We start from the raw sequence: 27,821 nt of genomic DNA on the forward strand, positions 1-27,821 counted from the left end.
TGAAATGTAATGTTCATGCTCACCATAGCAACAAGGAGAAGCTCCTGCCTCCAAGCAGCTCGCCCAAGATACACGAGAGAGGCTGCAGAGCAAATGAGGATGATATTACAAACAGTTTGCAGAGAGGAAGAGAATCTCACTTTTCAAAACAGCTTCTCTCTTCAAAGTGTCTCGGTGGGGATGAGCGTGTAATCTGAGCCACTCACCGTAGCAGAGGCTGAAAGGTCGTTATTTTATTCTTACTTTGTGCAACAGAAACGTTAAACCTCCCTTTAAATATTATGTAAAGTGTAAAACAGGTTCACATTTATTTCCCAACATGAGCGTCTAAATGCTGTTTCAAGGCCCTTTCCCAACAAAATCCTGGTGGATAAACCAGGGGTTTTAAATATACTGAAATTTAACTCAAAATTGGGAGTTTTAAGTACAGAATGCAAATCGTCCCAGATTACTAAAACCCCCAAATTCCTGGAAACGTTACTGAAGACCATGACTTTATGTTTCCTCTAAAGATACCGCGGCCCTGCTATATTAAGTGATGGCTTCTTTATGTGTCTTTGATGTCTTTATGAAAAACACGGTCCTGCATCCTGAAACATGACCTGAAGGCTAACGTGACTAATGGGACAACGAAAGTGAATATCGTCAAAATCAGACAAACTTGAAAAATCTGAGCCTTATCCTTGAAGCTGAACTACTTTCCATCTGTGACCCTGTTCATATGCAAAGCACAGCCAAGCTGGAAACTGACCTTATTCAAAAGAATACCAAGACGTAAGCCACAGAAGTTAATTTAAGCGCCAAAATATCAAGCACAGAACAGGAAGGCAGTCCTGGTTCAATCAACAGTGGTTGCATCCCAGCTAAATGAAACCCTGCTTTAGTATTTATATAAAATATCTCGGTGCACCGGAAGTGAAACGGATATGTTCAGGAACGCTCTCTCCATCCCTGCTGCTATTCATTCATATAATTTGCTAATCCAGTGAGCCGACAAGTTTTGTTGATTGTGTGGATTTTTCTGATAACAACGACTGTAAAAAAAAAAACAAAACCAAACTTTCAATGATGACCTCGAGTGCTACTTACCCTCATGTGGAGCGGTTTTACTCCAATCAGGCCTCCAGCACGTTTAGTAAATGATCTTTGCCCATTTCGTGCCTCTGTGAGACTGTAATGAGACAAGCAGGGACATTATCTTGATTAAAATCAATTCCTATTGGATTACATGGTGCTACATTCCCCTGCTTGGCTTCACTGATTAGAGTACAGCACAGAAAACAGAAATCAGGAGAGAGACGACTCATCAAAGCGCTACATGTACACGCAACTTGACAGATAATCCCTGGACTCCTGAATGCATCCATCCAGGGTACTTGCTGTTGTCATGGTGTTTAACTATCCAACGGGTTTTACTTTCTTGTGTACCACTGCTGCATAACTGGCTGTTTCTTCAAATTGAAAAGGTACAGTTTGCTTTGTCACTTAAGAGGTGATGATGCTACAACTGATTTGATGTTCATGGTGTATTCTAAGAATCTGAGACATGTGACGTGTTTTTAATGTAAAACAACACACAATAAAATACAACAAAAACAAGGAAGGAACCAAGGAAAGAGGAAGAGAGAAAGGGAAGACTGGGACAATGACAGACGGCAAGGAACGAGGACGGGCAGAAAAGAGAAAAAGAAAGAGGATAAAAGAAGGAAAGAACAAAGAAAAGAAACATGAAGGATGAAAAAGGGGGGAAGGGTGGAAGAAAGGAGGGAGAGGATCAAAAACAGAAGGAAATAATGAAGGGATGAAACTTGAGCAAATGGGAAAGGAAAGGAAAGAAGGGAATAACAGAAGGAGAAAAACTGAAAGAAGAAAGGATGGATGGATGAGAGCAAAGAAAAGGAAAGGAAAGAAGGAGGGAGTGAAACAAGATGAATGGATGGAAGTGTAGGGGACAACGGGGGGAGGAAGAAAAGAAGCAAGAAAGGAAGAAACGGGGTAGGTAGGAATGAAGGAGGGAGAAAATGGAGGGGAAATAAAGGATTAAAGAAAGGTGAGCGAAAGGGAGGGATGTGAGTTCAGGAAAGAAGAGAGGAAGGAACCTAGGGAGGGAGGAAGTAAGGAAAAGAGGGAGCGAACTCATTTATTTCGCTTCTGTGCCGCGCAGAGGGGGTCGTCAGTGCAGTCAGTTGATCACACGCGGCCACATTCTTCAGCACCGCGAGGTCCAACGTGAGCGGCGGTCCATCCCGCCTCTGCGGCCAAACGACACACAAGCACCCAGCGGGGCACCGCGGGCACCGAGTCCGCACACGGACACAAGCGAAAGGACGCGCGCAACACCGACAGCACACCGGGGACCATGGAGAGCTCAGTCAACGGCTCGGACGCGGACTACCGCATTCAGCTCCCCGGGCTTTACAACAACAACAGCAGCAGCTTCTGCCGGAACTTCACCGACGGCAACAACACCGCGAGCTACGAGGCGCGATGCGACGGGGACCGCGGACTGACCGGCAGCCTGGAAGACGACGCGAACCCGGTCATCATAGCCATTATCATCACCGCTCTCTACTCCATAGTGTGCGTGGTGGGGCTGGTTGGAAACGTGCTCGTTATGTACATCATAGTCAGGTAAGACAGAACAGAAAAGTCCTCACAGAAACACTCATGTGCGGGTGTGTTTTCTCAGCTGTGTGGCGCACAACTAGGCCTTCTACACTTTTTATTAGACAGACTGTCTTCTTCTGCATGACTGTGACAGACTCTACAGAGACCTGTTGCTGTGTTAACCATAGCGTCCACAAAGGTGTGTGTGTGTGTGCTTATGAGGCCGAGTGAGACTATCAGAGTGTGCGCTATAAACAGCGCTGCAAGCTCAGCTGCCGATCGTGCGTAAAAATGCCTCCGACCTCCAGCGCGCAAAAAGCGAGCCGAGCCGAGGGATGGAGGGGAAAGGCTGCGGCACAAAACTCGCTTCACGATATCCATAACAACAGAGACACAATGTATATGTTGTTGTTAATATGTAAAGACACAGCAGTCGGTGCTCTTGCTCTCTCTCTCTGTCTCTTTCTAATCTAAACTGGAAAATCGCTCTGGCAATGTGCTGCACATCACTCTGGTGCTAAACAAAAACATTACACACCACGAATCGTGTCAGATGCTGCTGTCTTCAAAGCCACAGTGGCTCCAGTGTCCCCTGTTCCCCTGCGTGTGTTCACTCCATGTTTCATGTCAAGTTAAATGAGAGGCCCTGAGCACATTTGGAGACGCTCTTAAGACAAGCACTTTGGGTACAGCTGGTGTGCTGAAAGGTAGCTGCTTTACACCCAACTCCAGCATTACTGGTTTTCTACAAAAATAAGTTTTAGAGGGACCAGTTGACGAAGGACGTGTGCAAGGACACGTTGATATTGATTTTAAGAAAACTGACACTCACTGAAGGAATTAATCAGAAAATAAATCCAACTTTGTGTTAATTTAAGACACAGTTACGTCTAAAATCACCTGCTGTGCTAATGACAGCAGCCCACTGGATTTCACTGTGAAGAGGAGGATTTCATTGGTGGCCTTTAATTACACATGTGACATTTATGCTGGTTAAATGCTCCCCGGCTGATGCTATGTCATTCCAGATGAGGCTGTTTGAGGTGATAAAAGTCACCAGGTTGTGAGCTGGAGGAGGAAAACGAGGACAAAACAGGTGAGAGATGAACTCGCAACATGGCAGGACACGAGTGGAAGGTTGCTGAGAGAAAGAGCGATGGTGAGCATGAGAAAATTGAGGAGAACGGAGATAAACGTGAAGGTGCTCCACCTTCATTCTCCCACCTTGTGATTATCCACTTTGTCTGATGGCAGTCTCATGAGTGGAGGGTTTTCTGTGCAGAGCTTGTCCGACAGGTTCTCAAGTGTCTTTGAAACTGAAATGGCACCACTTTACCTGCTACATTAGAGAGTAAAAAGAAGAGGAGACATCTCCGTTTTAATTTACATCTCCATTACTGCCATAACATACCACATCATTACTTCGTTAGACCTAAAATTTTCCACACTTTCATGTTGTTTCCAGATGCAACATGAAGCAAATGCTCCTACGTTGGACTGCACACATCATCCCCTTCAGTCTGAGTGCTTCCCCAAATAGTCCTGTTTTGTAGAAAAATCTATGCCGGATGTTTTCCACCCCAAATTATTTATGACAGAGTTGCCCCGAGTGATGGGAGGAGTACTACAATATTTTACTTGAGTAAAAGTAAACTCACGTTTACTCAAAAATGTAAATAAAGTAAAAAGGTAGGTCTGTTAAAACCAGCGATAAATTCCATTTCTATAGACAGACATTTGCAGCTTGTGCACACCAGTTATTACCAATTATAAATATACAATAATCTTCCTCAGTGTGCAGCCTCAGCCTCATTAGAATTAATGAGAAAAGAGGAGGAAACTCAATCAAGTTTCAATTAAACAAATCTGACTGATGATAAACAAAAACAGCCATGACAATACAGTGGGTGCAACAAGCAATATGAGGATGCTTAAATTAAATCACCTGCCTCTTTAACAGCACAATAAAGCCTCGCTAAGGCAACACAGAGATGTATAAACAATATAAGCTCAGCACTGCTGGGCACATTCTCAGAGAGAGACAGTTACACTCATCAGTGAGTTTGTTGCTGCGCTCTTCTGTCAAAACATCTTTCTGTGAGCTTCACGCTCTGCGAGTTCTTCCACAGTCTTGTTCTGGGTTCGTTTACAAAGCATAATATAACCAGTCATCTCAGTTTTTTTCTGTCCTCGCTGTGTTCCTCAGAGTTTTCAGACATTTTGGGCTGAATGAGCGAGCAGCAGTCACAACTGTGACAGGCACCAAATACGGCAGAGAGGCCTCGCACACCTCGCTGGAGGTAGAACATCCCCGAGCATTTTGGCTTTAGAGCCAGCCTGGCCTGTTGCTCACACATTAAATCAGTGTTTAATTAAAGTAGATGCAACCTTTTTTTTAAAACCCAAACCCATGTAGTGCTAATGTTAACCGTGACTCATAGTGGCATCAGTCAGTGAACTGAGCTCTGCACACCTGCAGCCGATTCTTCTCTGCTGCAGCTGCTGACTCGTCACCTTTCTTTTGCTCGTTTGTTTTCGACTTTCTGTGTGACGCTATTGCTCTCGCTGTGCAACGCATGCAACTTGACATGTGGTCAAAGACAATGCCTGAGAAGAGAGATGCTTCAGTGCAAGAGCAGTTACAGGATCTTAAGAGCCGACTTTGTGACCGTAGTGAGAGTACATGAACTTCATTTATTCCATCGCTGGCACTTAGCAGCAAAGTGAAGCGGAAAACAAAGGGTGAGCACGAGGCAAACAGATGTGAAAAACAACATTTGAAATTATTGTCATGCCCCAGCTTTATATTAATGACGGGCTCTACTGTATGTCTGCAGCTGTCTGGCCGGGGTACAGGAGTGGTTATGATGTACTGTTATGTTGGTATACAAAGTTGCATTATGTATTCCATAGTAGTTTCTCTACAAAGCAGATGATTAATGTGAAGAGCATTAGTTGAGCTTCAGCTCCCTCATCCTTAGCTGTTTCGTGGGAACGGATTTAGGACGACATATTCGTCCCCTGCCTTCTCACGGAGGTAATGAAATGGACATCAGCTCTCATTCTGACACAACCAGGAGTGTGAGAAAAGTTGTGTGAATTTCTGAACTTTTTGAGCTCAGCTAATGAGACTTTAAGGGAACTGGGAGGAAGGTTAAGGACGTGTCTCGTTCCTCCGAGAACCACAGGGTCATTGACGTTTATCAACCTGTTTGTCTTTCTCTGCATCGCTGCTGGGCTTGTGGTCTCTTCTCTCTTTGCCGGCAGATAGAGAGTGAACAGCCATTTAGCTAATGACACACGGTGGATATTTACTTGCAAATGGAAACGTCGTCTTGAACTCTCCGTCCCCGCATGCATTTTTGCTAGATTAAATAGAGACAGTGGTGGATGAGAAATGTTTTCCCCCTCACTGTCTGAGTAATGACCTTAAATCCATAAAACGTTTCTCCCTCATTCTTTATCTCCCTGTCCTTTTGCTCGTCTGTTTGCTCCACTCTTACATCCGCAGAACTTCTTGCGAGCAAACAAACACAACCAGAGATCTGCACGCTCAGTCGGAAAAATCAATTGCGGTTGAGCAGAAACTGCTGGGTTCCACGAGGGATACGCCGCCAGTGCAGAGTGTTTCCTGTTACCATGGCAACACCGGGAGGCGTTTTGAGCATGATGAGTGCAAAATGACTCCACCACCTCCTCTAAACCTCCATCCGCTCATCGAGCTAAATGAGCAGGCAGCTGTACCTGGATGGTCACATTCAACAGCCAGAGGTTTTCTAAAACTTGTTTCTGTTTCAGGGGCTTTTGTGCGTCTGCACCTGCCGACGTGGACGCAGTGAAGCGCTGTTACTGACAGCAACTGCGACCTATCATAGTACTGATACCTCTTCACGTAAGGCAAAATTTCCATGACCCTGCTCTCTGTTGTCAGCTTGCCTCCTAAACATCCCGTCCCTGCTATTTATGCGTGAGTTTGAAATATGATGTTATGATGAATGTCAACACAATCTGGTTCACAAGACTGGTGTCGTAGATCCTCACTAATGTTCCTCTAATGGGTTTCTTTTTAGCTCCCGCTGCCTGACGTGACAAATAGTCTTATTTGGAGTTTCAAAGAACTAACCTGCTGTCTTTTGAAGTTAAAGTTACAGTCTTAGAGTCAATCCTAGTGCTTGTGCTTATTGTAAGCGATCTAAAAGGACAAGAATCTGTGTGAACTTCAAGTTTTGTGTTTTTCGAGTCTGAAAACAAAAGTGAGATGCTGAGAAGGTATTGGTCACTGTAATTGTTTCTTCTCTCCACAGCGGCTGCTTCCTAAAGCAATTTCAATGTACGTCATCGTTCGGAATTGCCTGACACAAAAGCTTTGTTCGGTACAGTCAGGTGGCTGAGAGGAAATAGTGTAATTTTGTATAGAGGACGTGCCATAAAAGTATGTCTTGTATGTGGAGCACAAAGCACAGTCAACTCGGCTGACAAGTGAAACGGCAGAAAGAGACAAAGAGACAGTAGTCAGCAGCAGTTCAGAAGTAGTGACCAGTCAAAGCTTAGCATTGAAACTGTTCAGATTCAAAGGAGCAAATTAGGAGCAAGGACAGTTTCCTGTTTCAGTCTCAGTCAGTAATGCCTATAGCAAGTTAAATTGAAGTTTTAATAATTTAAATGTTCTTCTTTTAGAACCGAAGCTATTTCAACTTTAAAAAGCAATCAGTTTGATGTCTGATAAATTGGGTTTTTTTGTGTGTGTGTTCATATAGTCATTAATGAAGAGAAGGAGAAAAGTTTTAAACTGTAGTGTATGTACGTTTTCTGCATGAATGACTTCTGAAGTTCAGCTGAGGTTATTTTAAGGGTTCAACAGTCTGAACTGAAACAAATCAAGTTGGTGTTTTGCCTTTTTAGTACCAAATTCCCTTCAGCCGTGGTTCTGAAGGAAAACACTGTCCAAGGAGCACAAGGAAAACATAAATGACCTTCTTGATTTGTTGATGCAGCATAAGGAGTTTTCAGATTGCCAAAGCCTTACAAACAAAAATTGAACTTGCATCGCTGATATCAAAATGGCTTCACTGGCATGTTAGCGTTGACTTGAAAAATGTGAACATATCCATTTAAACATCCACGTTTTATGCAAAATAAAACATAAGAAAATTCATAGAATTGCTGTATTATCAACTACTTGATGTGATGGGGTGACAGACTATGGCTTCACCCTTTATTGACACAAATTAGTCATTGGCTGTGTGTAGTACCTTTTTTATTTTTTAACCAAGGAAAAATTGCACACATAAATCAGCCCTGGGAATCACTGCCTTCTCTTTAAATCCTCTCTTTGATGCTCCTCTCTTGAGTTGCGAATAGACTTTGGTTGCTTTCAAGTGCAGGTGCCTTTCATGTGTATTCATGAACACGCTCATGCATGATAGATTTGAGTCCATGCTCACGTGCCTGTTAACACACTGTGGCTCAGACGGTGCGGGTGCATCCAGCTTATGGATATTTTTTCTGGTATAAACGGAGGAGGTGTGAAGTTAAACCGACTAAAATGACAGCAGACGTTCGCACCTCCAGGCTCTATGAACATCCTACCAAAGCAGGAAAACGTGTTGCTCAGTGCTGCATTGCACACAGTTGAGATCTGGCTCTCTGACCTTTTAGTAACAGCTGTACAGCGGTGAACACCTAGCCTTTGTGTACTATGACCTTGATTACTCTTAACCTATGACGAGCGGACAGCTCGATAATTGCTGCTCGACTATGGATTTTGTGCTGCAATTACTTTGTTTGCTTTAGATTACTGACAAAATCACCTAGCACAAAATGAGTCACAAAAATGTTGTCAGAGCTAGGCCCTGCAGCCCCGGCAGCAATAAAACAGTTGGTAATGACGATTAATTGTTTGGCTTGTGTGTTTACCAAAAAAACTGCCAGGATTTCAATAATGATTATGATTATTACCAGCGTGAAAGAGTTTAACAGGCCAGTGGGAGACTCGGAGAAATGCTGCTTCTACAATGTGTATCTGCACGCAACAAGGTGGTACAGAGTCTAATTTCTTGTTAGGGAGACAGTTATGAGTCGAGACTACGGGGAGGTAATTAGGCTGTCCTTCCTGTATGTGTGTGTGTGTGTGTGTCTATGAGTAATGAACTTCTTAACGTCGCTGGACGCTGCTGGAGAAAGAGAGCCCGGTCGAGTCGGTCTGGATTCAGCAGGAGGTGTTCTGTTCAGTTTAGCCTCGAAAGCACGAAAGACAGAAAGAAACTAGAAGGGCACTCTGAGAACGCCAAGGCTGATGGTCCAATCTACTGTGCTGAAGGCAAATCTGCAAGTGCAATCACTATATGTTTGGATATATTTCCAAAAGTATTGGATGTATGTCAAAATATGGCTGGGTGTAGCTGAAGCACCATCTCTGAATCATCACTTATGACCCAGTGTGTGTCTGTATTTTGTACTTCTTGTAATTATTATTGACTAAAAGAAGAAGAAAGATTCACATCCCACCAAAAATTTAATGGGTTTTCCTTGACCTGTGCTACGCCTCCCAACTTGTTTCGTCAGGCCAGCGGTTTTCCCGAAATCCTACTGACAAACAGACGAACGAACAAACCGAACCCGAAAACACGACAGACAAAGGAAGAGAAGAAAGTTCAGTCGTTCACAACCAGTTGCATAAGGCTGTCAAATCTTGACTGTGGAGACTGTTTTTCTTTTTTTGTCTTTCTATAGTGATAGTCACAGCTACGCACAGAGAACGAAAGAGGAAGGGACAGAAAAGGCCTTTTGAAGATTTTCTTTCTTTCTCTACTCGATGATTGACGGGAGCTCTCGGCTCTTTTATCCATCTGTCATTTGCGAAGTGACTCACTCTCTTACCCTTATTCTGCTCTTTATACTTTATGACAGGTACTGTTAAACATGTCTTTCTTCATCAAGGCTGGCATTTAGAAGCACCAGAGGGTATCGCAGTTTTGGTCTCAAAATCGATTTGACGATTCAGTCACACACCCCTATTTGTAAACACATGAAGTCTTCTGTCCAGAGGTCAAATTGATGACCTTATGAAAAGTAAAAGGTCCTTGTGGTTCAAGAGCTCATGGTCCTTTTCACTGCTCTCCACAATGGTTGCATTTATTAAATGTGGATTTCAAAAGGGGGCAAGACCACAGTGACCTTCTGTAGGAGATCTCAAGTACATTAACCATTGTGTTCCTAAGCAACAAGCTTATCAATTCTGAGGTCCCTGTTTCCAGCGCATCTAAAGGGATATAGGTTTACCATAAATTTGTTTGTCATATTTCCAGAGAACAGAAACCGTCATAGGAGTGAATCACAATGAAGTGGGCAGTGTTTGTCAAAGCCATGAGCAGAACACAATACAGCAGTTGTTGATCACGATGGCAAGAGTGATTTATGTCATTGTGGTCTTGATAATCCCATTTGGAAGCTGTCTGAAGAGTTTTTTAAAGTAAATTCAAGCATCGTTCAACAAGGCCACATTTGGACTGTTGTGATTTCTGTCCTAAAACATTCATTCTCTAAATCTTACAAATTGTTAACAAAGCATCTGTCCTGGCATCACCAGACCAATTCACAACTGCAAACTAGTTTGGAACTTCTTAGTTCATTTTCAGTTTCCAGGGACGATAACAGTCACAGGACAAAATGTCTTTGGACATGAATATACCTGCAACCACTCATGAAAAAACAAACAAAAACTAGCATGCAAGCTAAACACAAACACAAATTTGACTCGTTTCACATTGTTGCTGTTTTCACAGATTCTTTCTTTTTTTTTTTTTTTTTTTTTTTTCTTTGACAGACTGAATCCGTGGTTTAAATTCATGTCATTACAATATGGCAGTCAACTTTCAGGGACGTGAAACTAAAGACTCATCTCTTTCACAAAGCTGCTACACTCAAGGTTGAGGGAAAAATGTGTGTACTACAGACACTGGTAATGACAAAACATCGCTATACGACACAGCTTGAAGGCTGAATCTAATATGACAGAGAGATTATCGCTTTGACTAACACGGACTGATGAAATGTAACACAGGACAAAAATCCTTGTGTGGATTTCATTGCTGCATTAATCTGGAAAGAAGGCCATGAAGTGGCTACGAACAATGGAGGATAGAAATGTGTTTGTGTGTGTCTGAAATTGATTTGTGTCAGTTCCTGTGACCTCTTTCATTATTCTGTTTACATGTGACAGGAGAGAATTGTGGTACACTTTGGCAGTGACTGTGGATCAATATGTACATCGGCTAAGTCTCCATCCCAGTGGTGTTTTGTGGACATTGATCTCCTTGCATCGATTCCAGTCGGGCCAATCAGGAGCGTTCCAGTATGTCACTTCTCACTGGTGACTGATGTTTTGATTGAAAGTTTCTGTACAAGGTGTATCTTCAAAAGACAAGGAAAAGAGTAACGGTTCTTGCCACCTTCATGTGCGCTTTGAAAGATTTATGTCTCTTAGAGAACAAAAGCTTTAACTCAAGCATCAACCTGTTTGTGTGCGATATGGTAGCTTTGTTCCAACTCAGTTCTGGTGCATCCCTCCATTCGTGCCTGAAAGTGCATGCAAGTGATCAAAATTTATGTTTAAACAGAACATCTTTTGTTGGGAAATGGAAAATCTGTGTGCATTCATCACAGACCTTAAGCTGATTCCAGAACGAGTTCAGTTTGTGAGCTTTTGTTTTGACTGAGCTGAGCCTGCCAGTTCATCCATTTCTGACATTTACACTGTGCTTATTCAAGGTATTGGCTAAACTGTCTCTTTTACTCTTCTCACTGAGCATTTCCTGTCTACACTCGACACATCCTGTGGCACACACGGCGAGAGGGTGTACGGCAGCGCATCCGTCACAGCAGGGCTGTCTGATAGCCCGAAACACACTTGACCGAGCTGTGTGTCTCCAATCTTTGGATGCATAACCAATTTTTCTATCCTGTTTGCGTGTGTTTGCACATCTGTGTCTCTGTGTGTATGCGAGTCACAGCTCACGAAATGTCGTCAAGCTGAATTCAGGCAGCTTAAAGTAGTTTCAACTGTCGTACACCTGTGTACATCAGCCTCTTATGCAGACGCACACTCCTCTGCCTCTCGTGTCAGTTTAACTTGATTCCTCCGTTTTTTTTCTTAAGCTTGAAGTAAATTTAGGGCAGAGGAGAGAGGAAAGTTTAAGGCAGACCTTAAAAGAGAAAGACAGGATGTAATAGGTAGGATGTTCATGCACGGATCACTTTGCTTATGAATGCAAGGACTAAAGCAGGTCGCCGCTTCCTTGTTTCTCTCGCTGTACTTTTTGTGTGAGAGGGTAATTAATAATGACCACACCCTCTCACTTCAACCAGCCCTTGTGCACATATCGCAGGTGCTTACATCAATGGAAATAGCAGGTGTGCTTGGCTACACTCTCACTGAGTGTACACATGCCACGTCGTGCTCGCCCTCACGTTTGCTCTGCAGATGTGATAAAGTTATTAATCATTAAATGCTGTCCTCCCGACACACATGTAAACCTCATTTCAAAATCATTTCAAACCAAGCAAGGGCTGAGGGAAATTTTATCAGCCACCTCCGTCAATTTCTGTGACAACACACAGTTTTTGTAATGGTGGAAATATATTTAATGAAGTGGCTGACTCAGACTAGGAAGTGCTGTTTGATGATTAAAAAGTAATGAATCTCTCTCTCTGCATGTCCGTGTTGAATTACATTTCTCTAAAACTTGATTTCGGTCTGTGAGGAGAGCCTTTTTTACTTTACTATTCGCAGATTTAATAATATGATTTTATTCCTTGTTTGCTTTATTGCTCTTCTCATTCAAGAAGACACTTATGTCGAGTTCATTAGCACAGTGTGTTGTGATGACAGAGTGCTAATGCAATTGTAGTCATTCTTACAATACGTTTCCAAGCGTCCAAATGGAGAGCAGCCAAGTGAATTATCCTGCACGATGGATTTGAGACGTTTCTTTTCTCGTCAGACCATAATAACTGAGAAGCTGATTGATGAAGTGACTCCCTTCCTGCAATTTCTATCACGTCCTCTAGGGGCGTCACAGCGAACTGTTCTCTATTAGGTCCTCGGAGAGCACAGCTGGGAGCGCTTCACGACATTGCGGATGCACTGCTTTTGTTCTCGGCTGAGACATTTTGGTTTGCTTCGATACGGAATATCCACGGAAGTAACAGTAAATTTACATGTTGCAAGCGCCTGATTTTGCAGTTATTGACAAAAACTGAATGTAACAACATCAGCACCAGGTGGAGTTATTACACTGACCCCTACTCTGGGTGGAGGGAATGCTGAAGCATGTAGGCAGAGAGGATGGACCCGCTGGTCTATGGGTGTTTAATGAGATTTTTCAGCGGGCGAAGAGTTGTAAAGAGGGTTAATTATTCTAAGCTTTTCACATAACTACGTATCACTTGATATGATGCAATGTGAAATATTGCTTTAAAGAATCTTTAATGTTAACTGCTCTTTCTCTTTTCAGCTCGTTACAAGTGTGAGCCTTTTGTTACTTTGAGCAGTAAGTGTCCTTCATTGTAAAACAGTTAAAATGTCCCTGTGAGCCTTTATATCAGCGCCAGAATGAGCGCTGGATCTCAGTCAGCTTATCATGGCAGCTGACAGAGTGTGTGTGTTCGTGTCTGTGTGTGTGTGGGGGGGGGGTCCATTTACCAACATTCAAAACTATATTGGGATCTGTTTCCCCTGCAGCATATTCCCAACAGTGCCTGTCTAATGACTACCATTTAATGAAATGATTTCCAAGGGAGTTTAGAAAACAATAATTGCCGGAAACGTGGTATGCAAACATATCAACTCTAATGAAGAAACAAATATCCACTGCCATGTTGACAAGTCATTTATTTATTGGCTGTGATGGTAAATGTTCATTTCTATCAGTCTTTTCCAGCCCATGACTGGGACAAACGTGTTATTACTGTGATTTCTCTGATTCATGATCAGACTCACTCTTTTCACAGCTGCGTCACCCTCAGGATCTTTCATACATCTAATTCATCAGATAAAATATGATAAAACCTGATGTCAGAGCTTAACACTCCGAGATGGTGGTTAACATCTTCATATTATGGCTCTGGTGAAACTCACAACAAACAGTTTTATAAAGCTACATGAAGTGTTTAAAAAAAAAAAAGCATAAAATATTTCAATCAAACATCTCATAGCTCATTTGTGCATTTTTATGATTTAACTTGAACGATACTCTGGAGAGCAAAATTTAAAGGAATACTCCACTAAAAATGAAAAGCATCGGTGTCAAACACTCACCCAAAGACTTTCAAATAAATGTCTAACACTATTGGTTGGACTGCCATGAAATTTGGTACAGAATTTCATGTTTCCCGTCTGCTGTTTTCAAATGATTGCTGTGATCCCCAAGCTTTTCCTCTAGCAGCTTCATGTGAACAGTTTTGAGTGAAATATCTAAACAACCATCTGTTCCTTTTGTCAAAATTTTTATGTATCCAGTGAAAAACCTCTAGTTACATAACATAGGGTTGGCATAAGCATGCACAGCTCCCCAGAGGATGAATACTGATGTCTTTGGTGATCCCCTGATTTTTCCTCGAGCTCCATCGTGAGGTTAACATTTCAGTTTGTCAGATGCTTTGGTTTATTTATCCAGCAGTTTGTTTTGCTGTACAGCAAACAGTGCAGCCGTACAGAGTAACAAACGTAATAAATAAATTAGAGGTGAACGATAGGAAACTACAGACTTGTCAGCCGCCTTGAGATTTCGCCATAGTGTGCTCACCATGGTGACTCTTCCTTTAATATCGCTGGGTAAATGAATGATGTCACTGTGGGTAACGCTGCAAATCAATGGCAGTATTGGATTTTATATAATTATTGAAGTGATAAATTATCTTGATTTGTCAGGTTTATAATTAGCAATCAATCAAAAACAAATATACCAGTCAGGTTAGCTTGTCCATACAATTCATCAAATGATTTTCCAAAGTACAGCATCACAATATATACTGTACATATATTGATACAAAATTCCATGTGCCCTGATAGGAGTCTGTATCACACACTGTGAACAGAAATACGTCTGACAAATCCGCAGATCCCGTCACTGCTCGCCACAGAAACACATGCCCAGCGGTCAGACATGCTCCCGGTCACACCTCGTGCACCCTAATCCATCATGCTCCTCACAGTGAGCATGGACACTGTTATTGTTCGCAGCCAGAGGCATACAGATGTCTGTTCACATGAGCAGCCTCTGTTTCTGCAGCCAGGACTTAATGGTTTATCTGCACCCAGCAGCAGCCCATGAATCATACACAAGGCTACACATATGCAGGCCAGCGTCGCCAGTTCATGATGGACTGTGTTTAGCTTGCTGTGCAGCAAAATTAATCAGCTTTCTGTTCCAAACCGTTGACCACAAGTGTGTAGGTTTCGTCTTGACTTTTGTAGAAATATGGTGACAAAACTACACTTTAGGATTGTTCCAAAGATACACAGAGTTCATGCTGGTACTTTTGGGATAGCTTCAAGTGTCCAGCCAAGTTTTTGGTCCCTTAATGTCTTTCAGCTTTCCAAAATTATCAGTTTGATGCCTCAAAAACTCGGACTTGTACTTGAGACAATAAACTTAAGCTGGGATTAGCTGTAAGAATAAATCCTAATTTAACTTTAGTTTTTGTAAACTCTTATAAACTATTTCTCTTCACACAAATGTCCTCCTCTCTCATTTTTTGTCAATCACTTTGCTTTCGTGTTTTAGTTTAGCTCTACTGAACTTAAACAAAACTGAGTTATATCTGTGTTTATCTATCCAGATTCACTGTTCTCCTGTTGAAAGGAGGCTGTGGCCCCTGAATTATACAAGTGGAGTGGAGGTAATATTCACTGGCTGATGTAAAACCCATTAGACTGCATCAGCCAGTGGGCATGAAAGAACACACGAGCACAGTAAAAACATCAAAAATGATTGATTGAACCTTCAAAACAGCACAACACATACATCCCTGGTGCATCTTCCAGTTTGTTTGGCCACAAAAAACGTAAAATGCTGCTTGTTGCTGCTTCACACTGTAAAAAAACAATGTAAACATTGAAGCCAGAGGCTGTTACAACAAATGTTCACTTACAGAGATGTTTCAGCATCATTGTTTTCTTACGATGTTATGTCATCGTGAGATTCTCCTCGGCTCGGTCACGGTTGTTGCCGCTGCGAGGCACGATCCTCACACGTGAAAAACAGGCAGTTATCAGCTAATTAAAATTCAGGGACATTTGAACGGCTCCATGCGGCATACCATAATCATGAACCGTGGCCTTGCTGTGTGGGCAGAATGCATTTTCTAATCATGCAGTCGTCCCACATATGCTCACGTCAGTCACTGTCACAGTGTGGTGTAAATCGAACAAGAAGGAAACAAGGCTCGGACATTATTGGCAGCCATAAATAATGGGGTGAGTGTTGATTCTTTATTATTGAACAGCTGGTGTTGGCCTGATTCGCCCCAAATACACACACAATACATGTAACATTTATTGGCACCAGTGGAGAGTTTAAACATGTATGTGAAGAGAGGTCTGAGCACAGCTCAAATTGTAAAAAATGTCTTTATAACAAAAACAAAATGCCATTTTGTGGCAAATTGTTATTTATAAGTGTACTTTTTATTTTAAATGGTTTCGGTTCTTGGGTTCTAGTGCTTCTTATTGACTGCACCATGTGGCAGACTTAAAATGGATGGATGGTAAACCAAATTTTACTTGCAGATGATTACATTAAACATTCATATACCATCATAAAAAGATGATTTCTCTATTTCCCTTACTGATGCCCAACTCTAAATGTATCATCACCGAAAATTTCACTCTGCTCTGCATCATGTGAGCCCAAAACAGACAAAAAAAAAAAAAATCTCATTCAAAAGAATAATTACCAGTTGAATAGCTGTTTCTGTGTTTTTACATTACAGTTTCACCAGGCTCGTTACTGAGCCAGGCTAGTGGTGATTATGGGTTTTTTTCTTCAATAAATCGTCACACAGCGTACATAAAAGATTATTTGAGCTCTTTGATCAAAGCAGGAGTAAAACCAAAATATTTTATCATAGTTTCAAATTTGCTCATATAATCATGAAGCTCTGTTGAATTTCGGCTTATTAAAGCAACCAATCTTCAACTGCCTTTTATGAGTATTTTCATGCAAATGTATCCGGCTGGGGAAATGAACATGGGATGTGTCAGGTGATTTGGATGTTTGAATAACACGCCCGGTTTGTGAGATTTGGCTGAAGTTTCTCTCTCTTTCAACTGGGAATCATTTGGACTTATTTAAGCAGAAGCAGTGATAGATGAGAAACGGGAGGAAGCTTCACTCTCGCAGGTGGGAACCAGCTAATGGGTTGATGGAAGGCTATGAATTATACATGATTTCACTGAAAGGACTGTTTTGGAAGATTTTAAGGTCCATTACTGCACATCTACGTCCAGCCACTGTGCTTCAGTAGTCCAGAAAAAAAACAAAGCGAGGCCGTTTAGAGGCGGACTAAATGATCCCTGTTATCGACTGTGGTTCATTCACAAAAGTAATGCAGATCTTCTCTTTGCAGATGGTTTCTTCTGTCTGATTTCTGTGTGGCTTTTCTGTCACTTTCCCATCAATAACAGGCTGTAAACGTTTTTTGTTTGTTTACTGGCCTATAATGATACAATATCCAGAGCTTCTTTTCAAAGTTTTCCTTCCAAAATGAGGAACCATCCACAGGAGATCTGTATCCTCTTTATGAATGATACTTATCAAATGATTGTTGCCGGCATGGGGGTCAATTTTACACTTTATAAAGTAATAATGTGCTAGATTTCCTGTGCAAATATCAAATTTGTAACTCTATGCTGTCAATTAATATAACACAATAGTCATTGAGGAGAGACGCAGCTCATAAAACTGTTATGAGCTTTGGTGATATACGTGCTGGTGGGTTGCCTTTTCAATCCAGGGTGCAACATCTCGTGCACCTCTTATGAATTACTTTTATGTACTGCTAATTAGCAACAGCGAAATTACATTTTTTAAAATGTAGTGCCACCTGAATTTCATTTTTATTAAAATATTTTTGATAACGTTTAGAGAACGTATTGAGTACAGAACGTATCGTCAATTTGAAAAAATGTTTTGAAGTCAACAGCGACCTGAAGAGGGACATATTGTGACCTAAGTGCTTTTTAGCCTGAAACTAACAACAGATTGGAATCCAGTTCTCCAATAAGCAGTAAGCATCAGTAAACATCACATAAACATCACGTAAACAAGAGACTCATCATCAAGCCAGAGCACTTTGAGAAATCTGGTTTCCTCAGGCATGTTTCTCCTCACAGGGTTTCATGTGCGTAACAGCGGACTGCAGACTGTTGTCCTCGGCTCACAAGAGAGTCAGGATGACCTACCGCTTCCCTTGCAAATATATTTGAAATGAGAGATCCACGCTTTCAAAATAAGAGAGATGTGGAGGAGGAATCTGTTCTCTGACCCGCCAGTGTCCTATAATGCATACAAACAACGCTCTGCGATAATCTGCTCAATCCGGTTTCTGTGAGTAGCCTGATTACTTAAACGCATGTAAACTCTGCTGTTACTGTCAGCTGCTCTCTCAGGAGGGGCTTCCCAGTATATTTATTGAGGGGATATTGTGTGATGTCTATAAAAGGGAAGGTCCTTCAGAGTCCTTTGATCACACATCATTCTAAAGGTGATAAGAAACAGGTTTACTAAAGGGGAGATTTCTTTGTCATTTGTCCCTTATTTGCCATTATGGTGGGAATTGGAATTGACATTTTATGCCAATAAATGAGTAATCAGTGTGACATTACCTCAAGGGCGAATAATAAATCAGCTCTGAAAACTCATTAATAAAACACCTCATTCAGTTAATGTGGATGAGGCCGTTCACCCGCGCGCTGCTTGCCGGTGGTACATAAACCTCAGACATACAACACACAAGTGAAACACCTGCAGCCATGTTAACGACAGGCACAAAGTCAGTAGAGGGCTGCTGGAAATTACCTCCAGCTCCGGCACACTACTCAGTGCAGGGTGACAGCTCCGACTTCATCTGGAGGCGCCTCGTCAGTCCCCGCGCAAATAAAGCCTGAGATAACAAACACACTTAAGCTGTCAGTGTTAAAAGTTAATCAGAATTTAATGAACTAACTGTCATCGCTGGCTGTTAAGAGGATTTGGGATTGTTTAGGAGAGGGCTAGAACAAAACAGAAGTAAATTACCTCGCAGGTAGAATGACAGTTGGGGTTTAATAAAGCGAAAGCTGGAGGGTGTAATGTATCATTGTTCTTCTTCCTTCCAGATTAATTGAATAACATAATGGTAGGGGATGTGTCTTAAGTAGTCTTTTATGTGGAATAGTGCAGCAACAGTACAAACACTGTTGCTTTGGTAATTACATCATTAAGTTACATGTGCTTATTCACTTTCTGGCATGAGAGTGAGATACAAATACTGATGCCACTGACATGTCTTTGAAGGCTGCACTCAGCAGCAGCTCTGACTCTCCTGAATTAACATGTTGTATCCATTCTGTTGAGGCTGTAGGTGACAAAAATTCAAGTGTAAAAATGATAATTCACTCATCAGGGTCTTGGATTGTTTCTTGGCTATGACCAGAGTCTCCGCTGGTTGCCTTTGCCTCCACAGAGTCAAGAAATAGTTTGGTACATAACCCAAATAAGGTATAACATGTCTTCAGAGGTGCTGGTAGGTGGACTTTGTTCCAGGCTTGTTGTTGAATTGTTTCCATATTTTATGCTAAGCTAAGCTAACCAGTTGCTGGTTGTAGCTTCATAGATAGGAGAATGGTACGAACCTAAACATAAAATCTGAACATATATTTCAAGAATTTGCAAGTGAATTTCACCACCTTTCAGAGTCCTTCATTGTAGCTTATTTATTTGGATTCTCTGTGGAGCTCTATAATAGCTTGCAGGCACCGCATGGCTCAGCAAAAGCAGAAATCCCTCCTCACATGGAAACATTATGAAAAACAAAAGCAGCTTGTTGAAAATGTCATACTTCACTCTACCTTGTCAAACATTCATGTGGCTGCAGAGCTGCAGGCTGTGGCTGAACTATTTGCTCCATTTTAATCAATATTTTTCCACATTTTTCTCATGAACACTGGATGTCACCTACAAATTCTAAAAATACTTGGAATATAGGTTTTGACATACGAGGTAAATCATTTCAGGTCTTTCTGACATGATCCAGCTTCACTCACACCTGCAGACAGCAGCAGCAGATGATAAACAGAGAATATTTCTTTGCTGACAAGTGCTCTAAACAGTCAAGCCATTTCAATCGTCTGTGTTCCATCCCATCTGCTAATGGATCCACACTCTTCCTTCTTTCTTTCTGTAAACACTCCACTATCCTCCATACTCTTTGAAGCACCACAGCCCCCCCTCCTCCCCAGTATACTGATTGAGGGGACTTTTATGTGGTATTTCCAAAAGAACAGTCCCTCAGAGTCCTTTGATCACACATCGCTCAGATGAGGAAAAGCTGCTGCAGTTTTACTTTTTATGACTGCAACTTACCTGCAGGAGAAAGAGAAGTGTTTTAACTGTGCATTCAAATGCTGCAAATGATGTTCAAAAGGCAGGAGCTCAGTGGTTGAGGCTTTTTTTTCACCAGGCTTGTTTTGAGGTTTTTAATAAGAAATTCACTCATAAAATGATGAAAAAATTAAAAATTGCTATTTACTTTGTTTTTACACATACGTAACTTAACAGTAGCCGCACTTCTATTTCCATATCAGTAAAAACAGCCCTGTTTTCAGCTTTGTGACAATGCATTTACAGTTAAGTCACAGGGTTTTTGTATTTGTTTATTTAGCTTAAGGAATGGGATAATTTTCTCAGCCCACTGAAGAACACATAGTCCTTCAGTTAATCAAAGAAATTCTGCAGCAGTGATAATATCATTATCGTGTTATGTGGCAAAGAAGCTGCAATGGTGGTTTCAAACTGGCACTTCACTTAAGTGTACAATTTGCATGGAAATGGTGTATGTGTCTCCATATAATAGAATTAATGGGAAGGCCACAATTCTGAACTGAGACCTGATCAAAGATGTTCATTTCAAGATGAGATCAAACATTTCAAACTCAAACTGAATGAACTCAATCCCTTCCTATTCTCGTTATTCCTTATGTTCTCCCTCCTTTCGTCAGGGGATTGTTGAATACCAAAGGGCCCAAAGGCTCAGGGGCTCAAAGAGTTGGTTATACAGACACAAAGATATTGAAAATTACTGAAGAGGAAATACAAAAGAACTATAAAGAGACATAAACACTTCAAGCAGACAAAAAATGTCTTAAGTGAGACTCAAATGTACCGTGAAGAGACTGAAAACAATTAGGAAGATAAACAGAAAGACTACACAAAGCAAATGCAAATGATGCAGCGCCATTATTTGTAGTCAGTCTGAATGTCTTGCTCCTATGCAGGAGTGATGGGAGGCCTTTTGCATGTCTGTGCAAGGGGCTCGTTGTCTCTAATTATAAATCTGTGCTTTCTGTGCAGGTACACTAAAATGAAGACCGCCACCAACATCTACATCTTCAACCTCGCCCTGGCTGATGCTTTGGTCACCAGCACGCTGCCATTCCAGAGTGTCAACTACCTGATGGGGACCTGGCCATTCGGGGACGCACTGTGCAAGATGGTCATGTCCATCGACTACTACAACATGTTCACCTCTATCTTCACGCTCACCACCATGAGCGTCGACCGCTACGTCGCAGTGTGCCACCCGGTCAAAGCGCTGGACTTCAGGACGCCTCATAACGCCAAGATCGTCAACGTCTGCAACTGGATTCTCTCCTCAGCCATCGGGCTGCCCGTCATGTTCATGGCCTCCACCGCCGTCACTCGTAAGCATACGCTACACATGTGCACTGTTATTCCTAGACTGCAGTTTGTACAACCTCACACAGGCTTTTACTATGGAAGGATTGTGGAAACATTTATAATGTGTGTGATGATAATGTGATAGACGTACTGTACATCACTACTGTCAGTGACTACAAACAGATAAAGCTTAACATCTTTATGGGAAAATGTTTTATCCAACAAAAAAACGATATGAAGTCAAAATATATCATTCAGCAGCCGTGGATGACATGAAAAGCACTCAGTTCTCTCTCGTCATCAGTCACTGGTAGGCGATCAGATCAACAAGGGCTCAGAAACAAGCCTCAATACACAAAGAAAACTCATTCAGCGTATTCTCTTCAGCTATAAAAAGCAACTCTGACTCTATAAAAGGAGACAACGCACAAGAGTTGTTTAGCTTGTTGTGTGTAATTGCACGAAAGAGCTGTTTAACGCTATATGCCTGGCTGGTGACTAATGTGACCGTCAGCGTTGTGAAGGAGCTACCTGCAGTGACAGACTTCTCTGACAGGACGTCTGTGTGTAGCTGAAGCTGAAATCACTGAAGTGTGATCTCGTAATTAAAGTAATTAAAAGCTCCACAAAACAGTGAAGATTTAATCTCTGTACAGTTAGCTAAGTACTATTATTATACCACCATGATATTATCACACCATACTATTATAATACGACTATACTACTATAATAAATACTATTATTACATTTGACTGCATTGTGTACAACCAGATCAAACAAACTAATTCCACAGGAAGGAAGGAAGAAAAGATGCTTTAAAAAAAGAGGACAGGACACGTGAAAACAGAGTGGCTGAATGTCTGTGAACACATGAACGTGTGTGTGTTCATGTGTGTCTCCCCACCCTGCACAGCCAACAGCATTGTGGACTGCAAGCTGATTTTCCCCCACCCCTCCTGGTACTGGGACATCCTGCTGAAGATCTGCGTGTTCATCTTTGCCTTCATCATGCCCGTCCTCATCATCACCGTGTGCTACGGCCTCATGATCCTGCGGCTCAAGAGTGTGCGCATGCTCTCGGGCTCCCAGGTTAAGAAAAAGCTTTTTTTTTATTCCTGTACAAACACGAGCTAAAATTAGTGAGTGGACCAGTGAGGTTTTTCTTTTCTAGATTTTGTGCCAGTGGCTTTCAGTTAAATGCAAATGAGAATTTTAGAATGTAAGCATTAGCAAGCAATTTGTGAAACTGTTTTTTACAGCTTGGGTCTACTAACTACATGGCTATTTTCTGAATAATTGATCGATTTGATCTTTCAGGAATAATAAAGCAAAGTAGAAGGCTGCCCTGAGCATGCATACAAATAAGGCGTCTTCGTTGCTCTCAATACAAAACGATTAGGGGAAAACAGCTTAAGCGTGAGGTTGTGGCTCAGTTTTAATTAATTGCAGTCTGAGGTGAAATGACACAGATGACCCCTCCAACTACAAGAATCATACACTCAGAAGCTGAGAAAATTCGACAAACGTTGGTTGCAAAAACATGCGTACTCTAAAAGGATGTCTTTGTAGTAGAGCCAAACGGAAAATCAAAGACATATGATTTATTCCTTCTCATAGCTCTTCAATCACTGCTGCACTTCTCACTTCAATACTCATCATCTTCCTTTTATTCTCTGGCTCTTCACTCTCTCCCCTTTACCTCCCCTCTAACCATTTTCTTTTCATTCTGTCTCACACACTCCCTTATAATTTCTCCAGTTCTTCTGTCCTCTGCTTACCCTCTCGACCTCTCTACTCTCCACTTTCCTTCCTTCCTTATCCCCCACTCTCCTCTGCCCTTCCTCCATCATTATTACCTCACCGTCTCCTGCTTCCCTCTGTTGTCCACTTCTGCTTCCTTTTATGTCCAACACTAACCCACCTACTTCCTTCACACATACGCAGGAGAAGGACAGGAACCTGCGTCGGATCACCCGCATGGTTCTGGTCGTGGTTGCCGTCTTCATTATTTGCTGGACGCCTATCCACATCTTTGTCATCATCACAGCTCTGGTCAATATCCCCAGCTCCACACTGCAGACTATCACCTGGCACTTCTGTATCGCCCTGGGCTACACCAACAGGTACGCTCCTGGCATTATGTTGAAACTGTCTGTCCTAGAAATTGATTTTCAGATCAGATTTTCTGACATTTTTTTCTGACTGATATTAGATTTTTTGCTTTGCTTTCACACCCCTTGTTATATAAATGTGAAAATGAAGGTTTAAAATGAAGGTTTAAGCTGATTTTCTGTTGTGTAGCTGTGACCTTGTCTTTGCCCCCTGCAGTAGTCTTAACCCGGTTCTCTATGGCTACCTGGATGAGAACTTCAAGCGTTGTTTCCGTGAGTTCTGCACCCCCAGTCCCTCGGTGCTGGAGATGCAGAACTCGTCCCGGACCGGAATCACTATCCGCAAGCTCCCACAGCGCGAACACCACACTGCAAACACAGGAGAAAGGTCCAATCAGCAGGTAGAAATGGTCAAAGAACTCACAGAGATAAAAAAAAAATAACTTCCAGATTCATGTTGTGTATATGGCTCTGAGCAGACACTCATGTGAGGGCACATCTCCTACTTTCTCCGCAGGTATGACTAACCTTGGAGGGGTCGTCGGTGGACTCTCGCTTTTGTGGCAGCGTTGCCAACGACGATCCCAACTCAGAAATCACACAGGTCACCACAGGGCTCTGACCACGCGCACACACACACACACACACACACACACACACACACACACACGTGTACACATCAACAATCCAGGGCATGTCTGGGACTCAACAGCACAGACCATTTGATGATGTGTTGCAAGCTTAACTTGCCAGCATCAGATGAAGCCATTAACCTGCCGACCTGTTTGACTTTCACTAACCGCATGGCTGTGCAAGGCTTTTACTCTTTCTGAAATGTATACAGGCTAGACTGAAAAGTAAACCAAGCATCTTTACCATGCCTTGGCTTCCTAAATGAAGCAGTTGTTGCACTAATTTGTGCATTAATGCTGTTATAACTTAATTATTGCTATCATTAGAGTGACAATAAAGACTGTGTAGACTGAATATGTGCAACAAAGAAAGACAGATGTATTCAGATCTACGAAAGCCATTTACACAAGACACTGACGCAATTTTGTTTTGTTCTCTTTGCCGTGTGCAAAGCTGCCTCATTGATCTACGCTTCCTGTCCGATTGCTCATCTTATTGCTAAGTCTCCTGGGTTTAAAAACGATCAATTGTCCTTCGTAGAGTTCATGTGACTTAATGCCAATCTGTCACTTTTCATCATGATGTTTTTCTACAGTTTAAGATTGTGGGAAATGTGGATTTATGGCAGTTACTGGCAGGTAATCTGATTTTGGGCTTTGCATCATTTATAATCCCGCTTCTTTCTTCATCATTCATCCTTTCCTTTCCTTTCTTACTTTTGTTCTGTTGGACTGAATTATTGAGTAGACATACAGCAGAGCACTGTGTGTTCTCTCTGCTTAATCTGACAAACTTCTGAATGTAAAGAAGGAAAACCAGCCGTGTTTATCACACTGGATCCTTATACTGAACCGTGGATCCTCGAAACCTGCAAGGAAGGCGTGTTTGCACAGAGCACAGAGCATGCTATTGTTGCATACAGTGTGAACATATGGTACTATCTGTGTATGATTAACTACAATTTAACAGCCGTTACACGAGGTATGGGCTGAAATGGAGTCACATGTGAGCCAAGCCGGATTGTACATCTGTTGTTATCTTTTAGAAATGCTTGTGCTTAACGTGTTGTGCTGTATGCTATACTTGCCAGTTGCCTTTACAGTAGCTGTACTTGATATCCCGTGTACCAGTATTTTTTTTTTTTTTTTAGCAATCTGTAAAGATAAACATGACTGTGTTAATCTAACATGTAAAATAGTGTTTTTTTGTTTTGTTTTTTTTTTACAACCATGAAATTTGCCTGAAAATGAATTGCGGTGATGATGGTGGAACAGCAAGTTATTGTGCTTCTAGATATAACTTTCATCATACTGAATCTGCCTTGTTAACTAAAGAAATGTATATTAATCTGAAAAAAATGAGTGTAAAACCTTAACCATGTAACTGTTTAACCTTATGGGCTGTTTCATGTGTAATTTGTGTTGACTGAAAACTTATGTGTGACTATGTCATGCTGTACATAATGTCAGTGTTTTTATTTCCCGTCTTTCAGGCCACCAGCTATACCACAACAGAAATTTTTTTTTTTTTGACAGTTTGACTTGTATGAGGGACTGAGTGTCATGTTACGTGGGTTATTTCGTGCTCAAAGTGTTTAATGTGCAACAAAATGGTATGTTTCAGCTTGCGCAATGTGACCAAAACAAATGTTTATGAGCTAAATGTCACCTTTTTTGTGCTATGTAATGCATTTCAGGCCATTAAAGATGAGAGATTGTCACTTAACAAACAAGAAGGTTATTTCCTCACCACTTTTATGTGAGCACACTGAAATGTCCTAAATGCAGATTAAGTGTCTTGGAAACCCTTAAGTGCCCATAGCTATGAGCGTGAATGAGCCATCATTAGCATGTCAGGTTACCTAACCTTCTACAGAAACAGCCAATCTTCATGTCCAAGTCCAAGCAGTGGACTGAATTGGATTTGGACTTGAACGCCAACGCCAATGTTACCTGAGACAGCATTATATTTGCCAAACACATTGGTTAGTCCTCATCTTAAAAGCTCTTTCAACATTAAAGGTGAAATTAATACTGTTTAAAACAACAAAGCACCTCGTAACTAAGCAGTTTAATGTTAAAAGTTATGTTAGGTATGAACCATCCGATCTTATATTTTTACTGAGCATACAAAATTATACTACCAGCTAATTATGCCTCAAGAGAACCGTTCTTTTTCTTCACCTCCATGGATAATAAACTGGTGAGGATGCTAAGGAGAGCTGGGGCTTCATTTTCCGTCTTTTAGCACAGTATTCATATTGCCATGCCACCATACCAGATGCTCGTTCTAGAATGAGTCAGCCGGAAACATTGAAAGGTCAGCCAGAAACAAATGTTTTCAGCCAACTCACGGAGCTAACATTAGCATAGTCTGGTAGGTAGCTACAGCTGCCAAATCACCAGTCACCGCTAGATATAAGAAGTTTACTGCTGTCTGCATGGAAGTGTCTGAAAAGCAGGATTTGTTGTTTAAATAGTGAACAAGATTTAAAGTTTACCAGGAAAACTAATATCAACCAAACACACACTGTCTGGCACAAAGGGTGACATTTCGCATTAAAGTAACGTGAGTCAAGACCTCTTAAACCAAAACCAAGTCTTGACCAAGACCAGATAGAGACCGAGGAAAAGACCAAGACTTTAAAGTCCCACACTGCCTGACCCACTTATGATAAAATGTGGGACACGCAAAACATAAGATCCATATTCCCAGAAAGACACCCATAGAAAGCAAATAAAGCATTTGGACACTTTCACAATATGGATATTCTATACTGTATGTGCATATGTATAAATGTAAAAAGAAATGAAATGTCTTGATAAAATGATTTAAAATAGCATGAAGATCATAAAAGGGAATTTTCCTTTGTTTTCTATGAACAAACAAACAAACACTAAGGAGCTGAAATCACTTTTATTCAACAATCCTTTTCCAGGTTTTAATATCCATGTAACACAATACAATATTTTTTGTCCAACCATTAGGGTTTCAGGGTAACTCTTGTCTTGCCCTAGAAAACATTACAAGTACAGGATGTATCAAACGATCATTCAACGCAGTGATATCCCCGCAGTTGTGGTCCTGAAATTTAATCCCGAGTCATTTTTGTCTGAGATCGAGACAAGACCAAGTAAAAATGCGGTCAGTTCTGAGACCGAGTCCCTCTAATGAGACCCGCTAATGTGGGCTACCTACAGACACATTTCGCAATATTTGGTGCATCATGCCGGATATAGTCATGAGGGTAAATTCAAATAAAATTAATATGATGATCTTTACATAATGGCTTTTTAATATCACTTGCTTGTTTGCACGACCCAATCATGACTCAACTTGTATTCTGTTCTTGAAGTTTCTTGTCCTGTACAAACGGTAATTTCTATTTTATGGATGACACCCTGTAACACAATACATATAATTAACATGTTAATAAGTGCAATGAAATAAAATGTAACTCTGAGTCTCAATGAATGCCTTCTCTTTTTTTTTTTAATTCACTGAATAAAGCATTATCTGCATTGCGGTCTGA

At 41.5% G+C, this 27,821-nt stretch overlaps 1 protein-coding gene across 1 annotated transcript; it reads left to right on the forward strand.

Moving 5' to 3' along the window:
- The first annotated feature begins 2,165 nt into the window (after nt 1-2,165).
- oprm1 (opioid receptor, mu 1) lies at nt 2,166-27,819 on the forward strand. Its single transcript, XM_046402572.1, has 6 exons — nt 2,166-2,631; nt 21,219-21,568; nt 22,459-22,634; nt 23,490-23,668; nt 23,874-24,057; nt 24,174-27,819. The coding sequence occupies exons 1-6, from the start codon at nt 2,360-2,362 to the stop codon at nt 24,177-24,179; spliced, it is 1,167 nt and encodes a 388-aa protein (XP_046258528.1). The 5' UTR covers nt 2,166-2,359; the 3' UTR covers nt 24,180-27,819.
- Nucleotides 27,820-27,821: the final 2 nt, after the last annotated feature.

This window comes from Scatophagus argus, chromosome 10 (assembly GCF_020382885.2).
Source record: "Scatophagus argus isolate fScaArg1 chromosome 10, fScaArg1.pri, whole genome shotgun sequence".
NCBI classification, from domain to species: domain Eukaryota; kingdom Metazoa; phylum Chordata; class Actinopteri; family Scatophagidae; genus Scatophagus; species Scatophagus argus.

Excerpts from the sequence above, each read along its gene's own strand:
- oprm1 (XM_046402572.1), top strand. The coding sequence starts at position 2,360 with ATGGAGAGCTCAGTCAACGGCTCGGACGCGGACTACCGCATTCAGCTC. Across the intron at positions 22,635-23,489 it reads GCATGCTCTCGGGCTCCCAG|GAGAAGGACAGGAACCTGCG; the intron begins GTTAAGAAAAAG and ends ACACATACGCAG. Across the intron at positions 23,669-23,873 it reads GCCCTGGGCTACACCAACAG|TAGTCTTAACCCGGTTCTCT; the intron begins GTACGCTCCTGG and ends TGCCCCCTGCAG.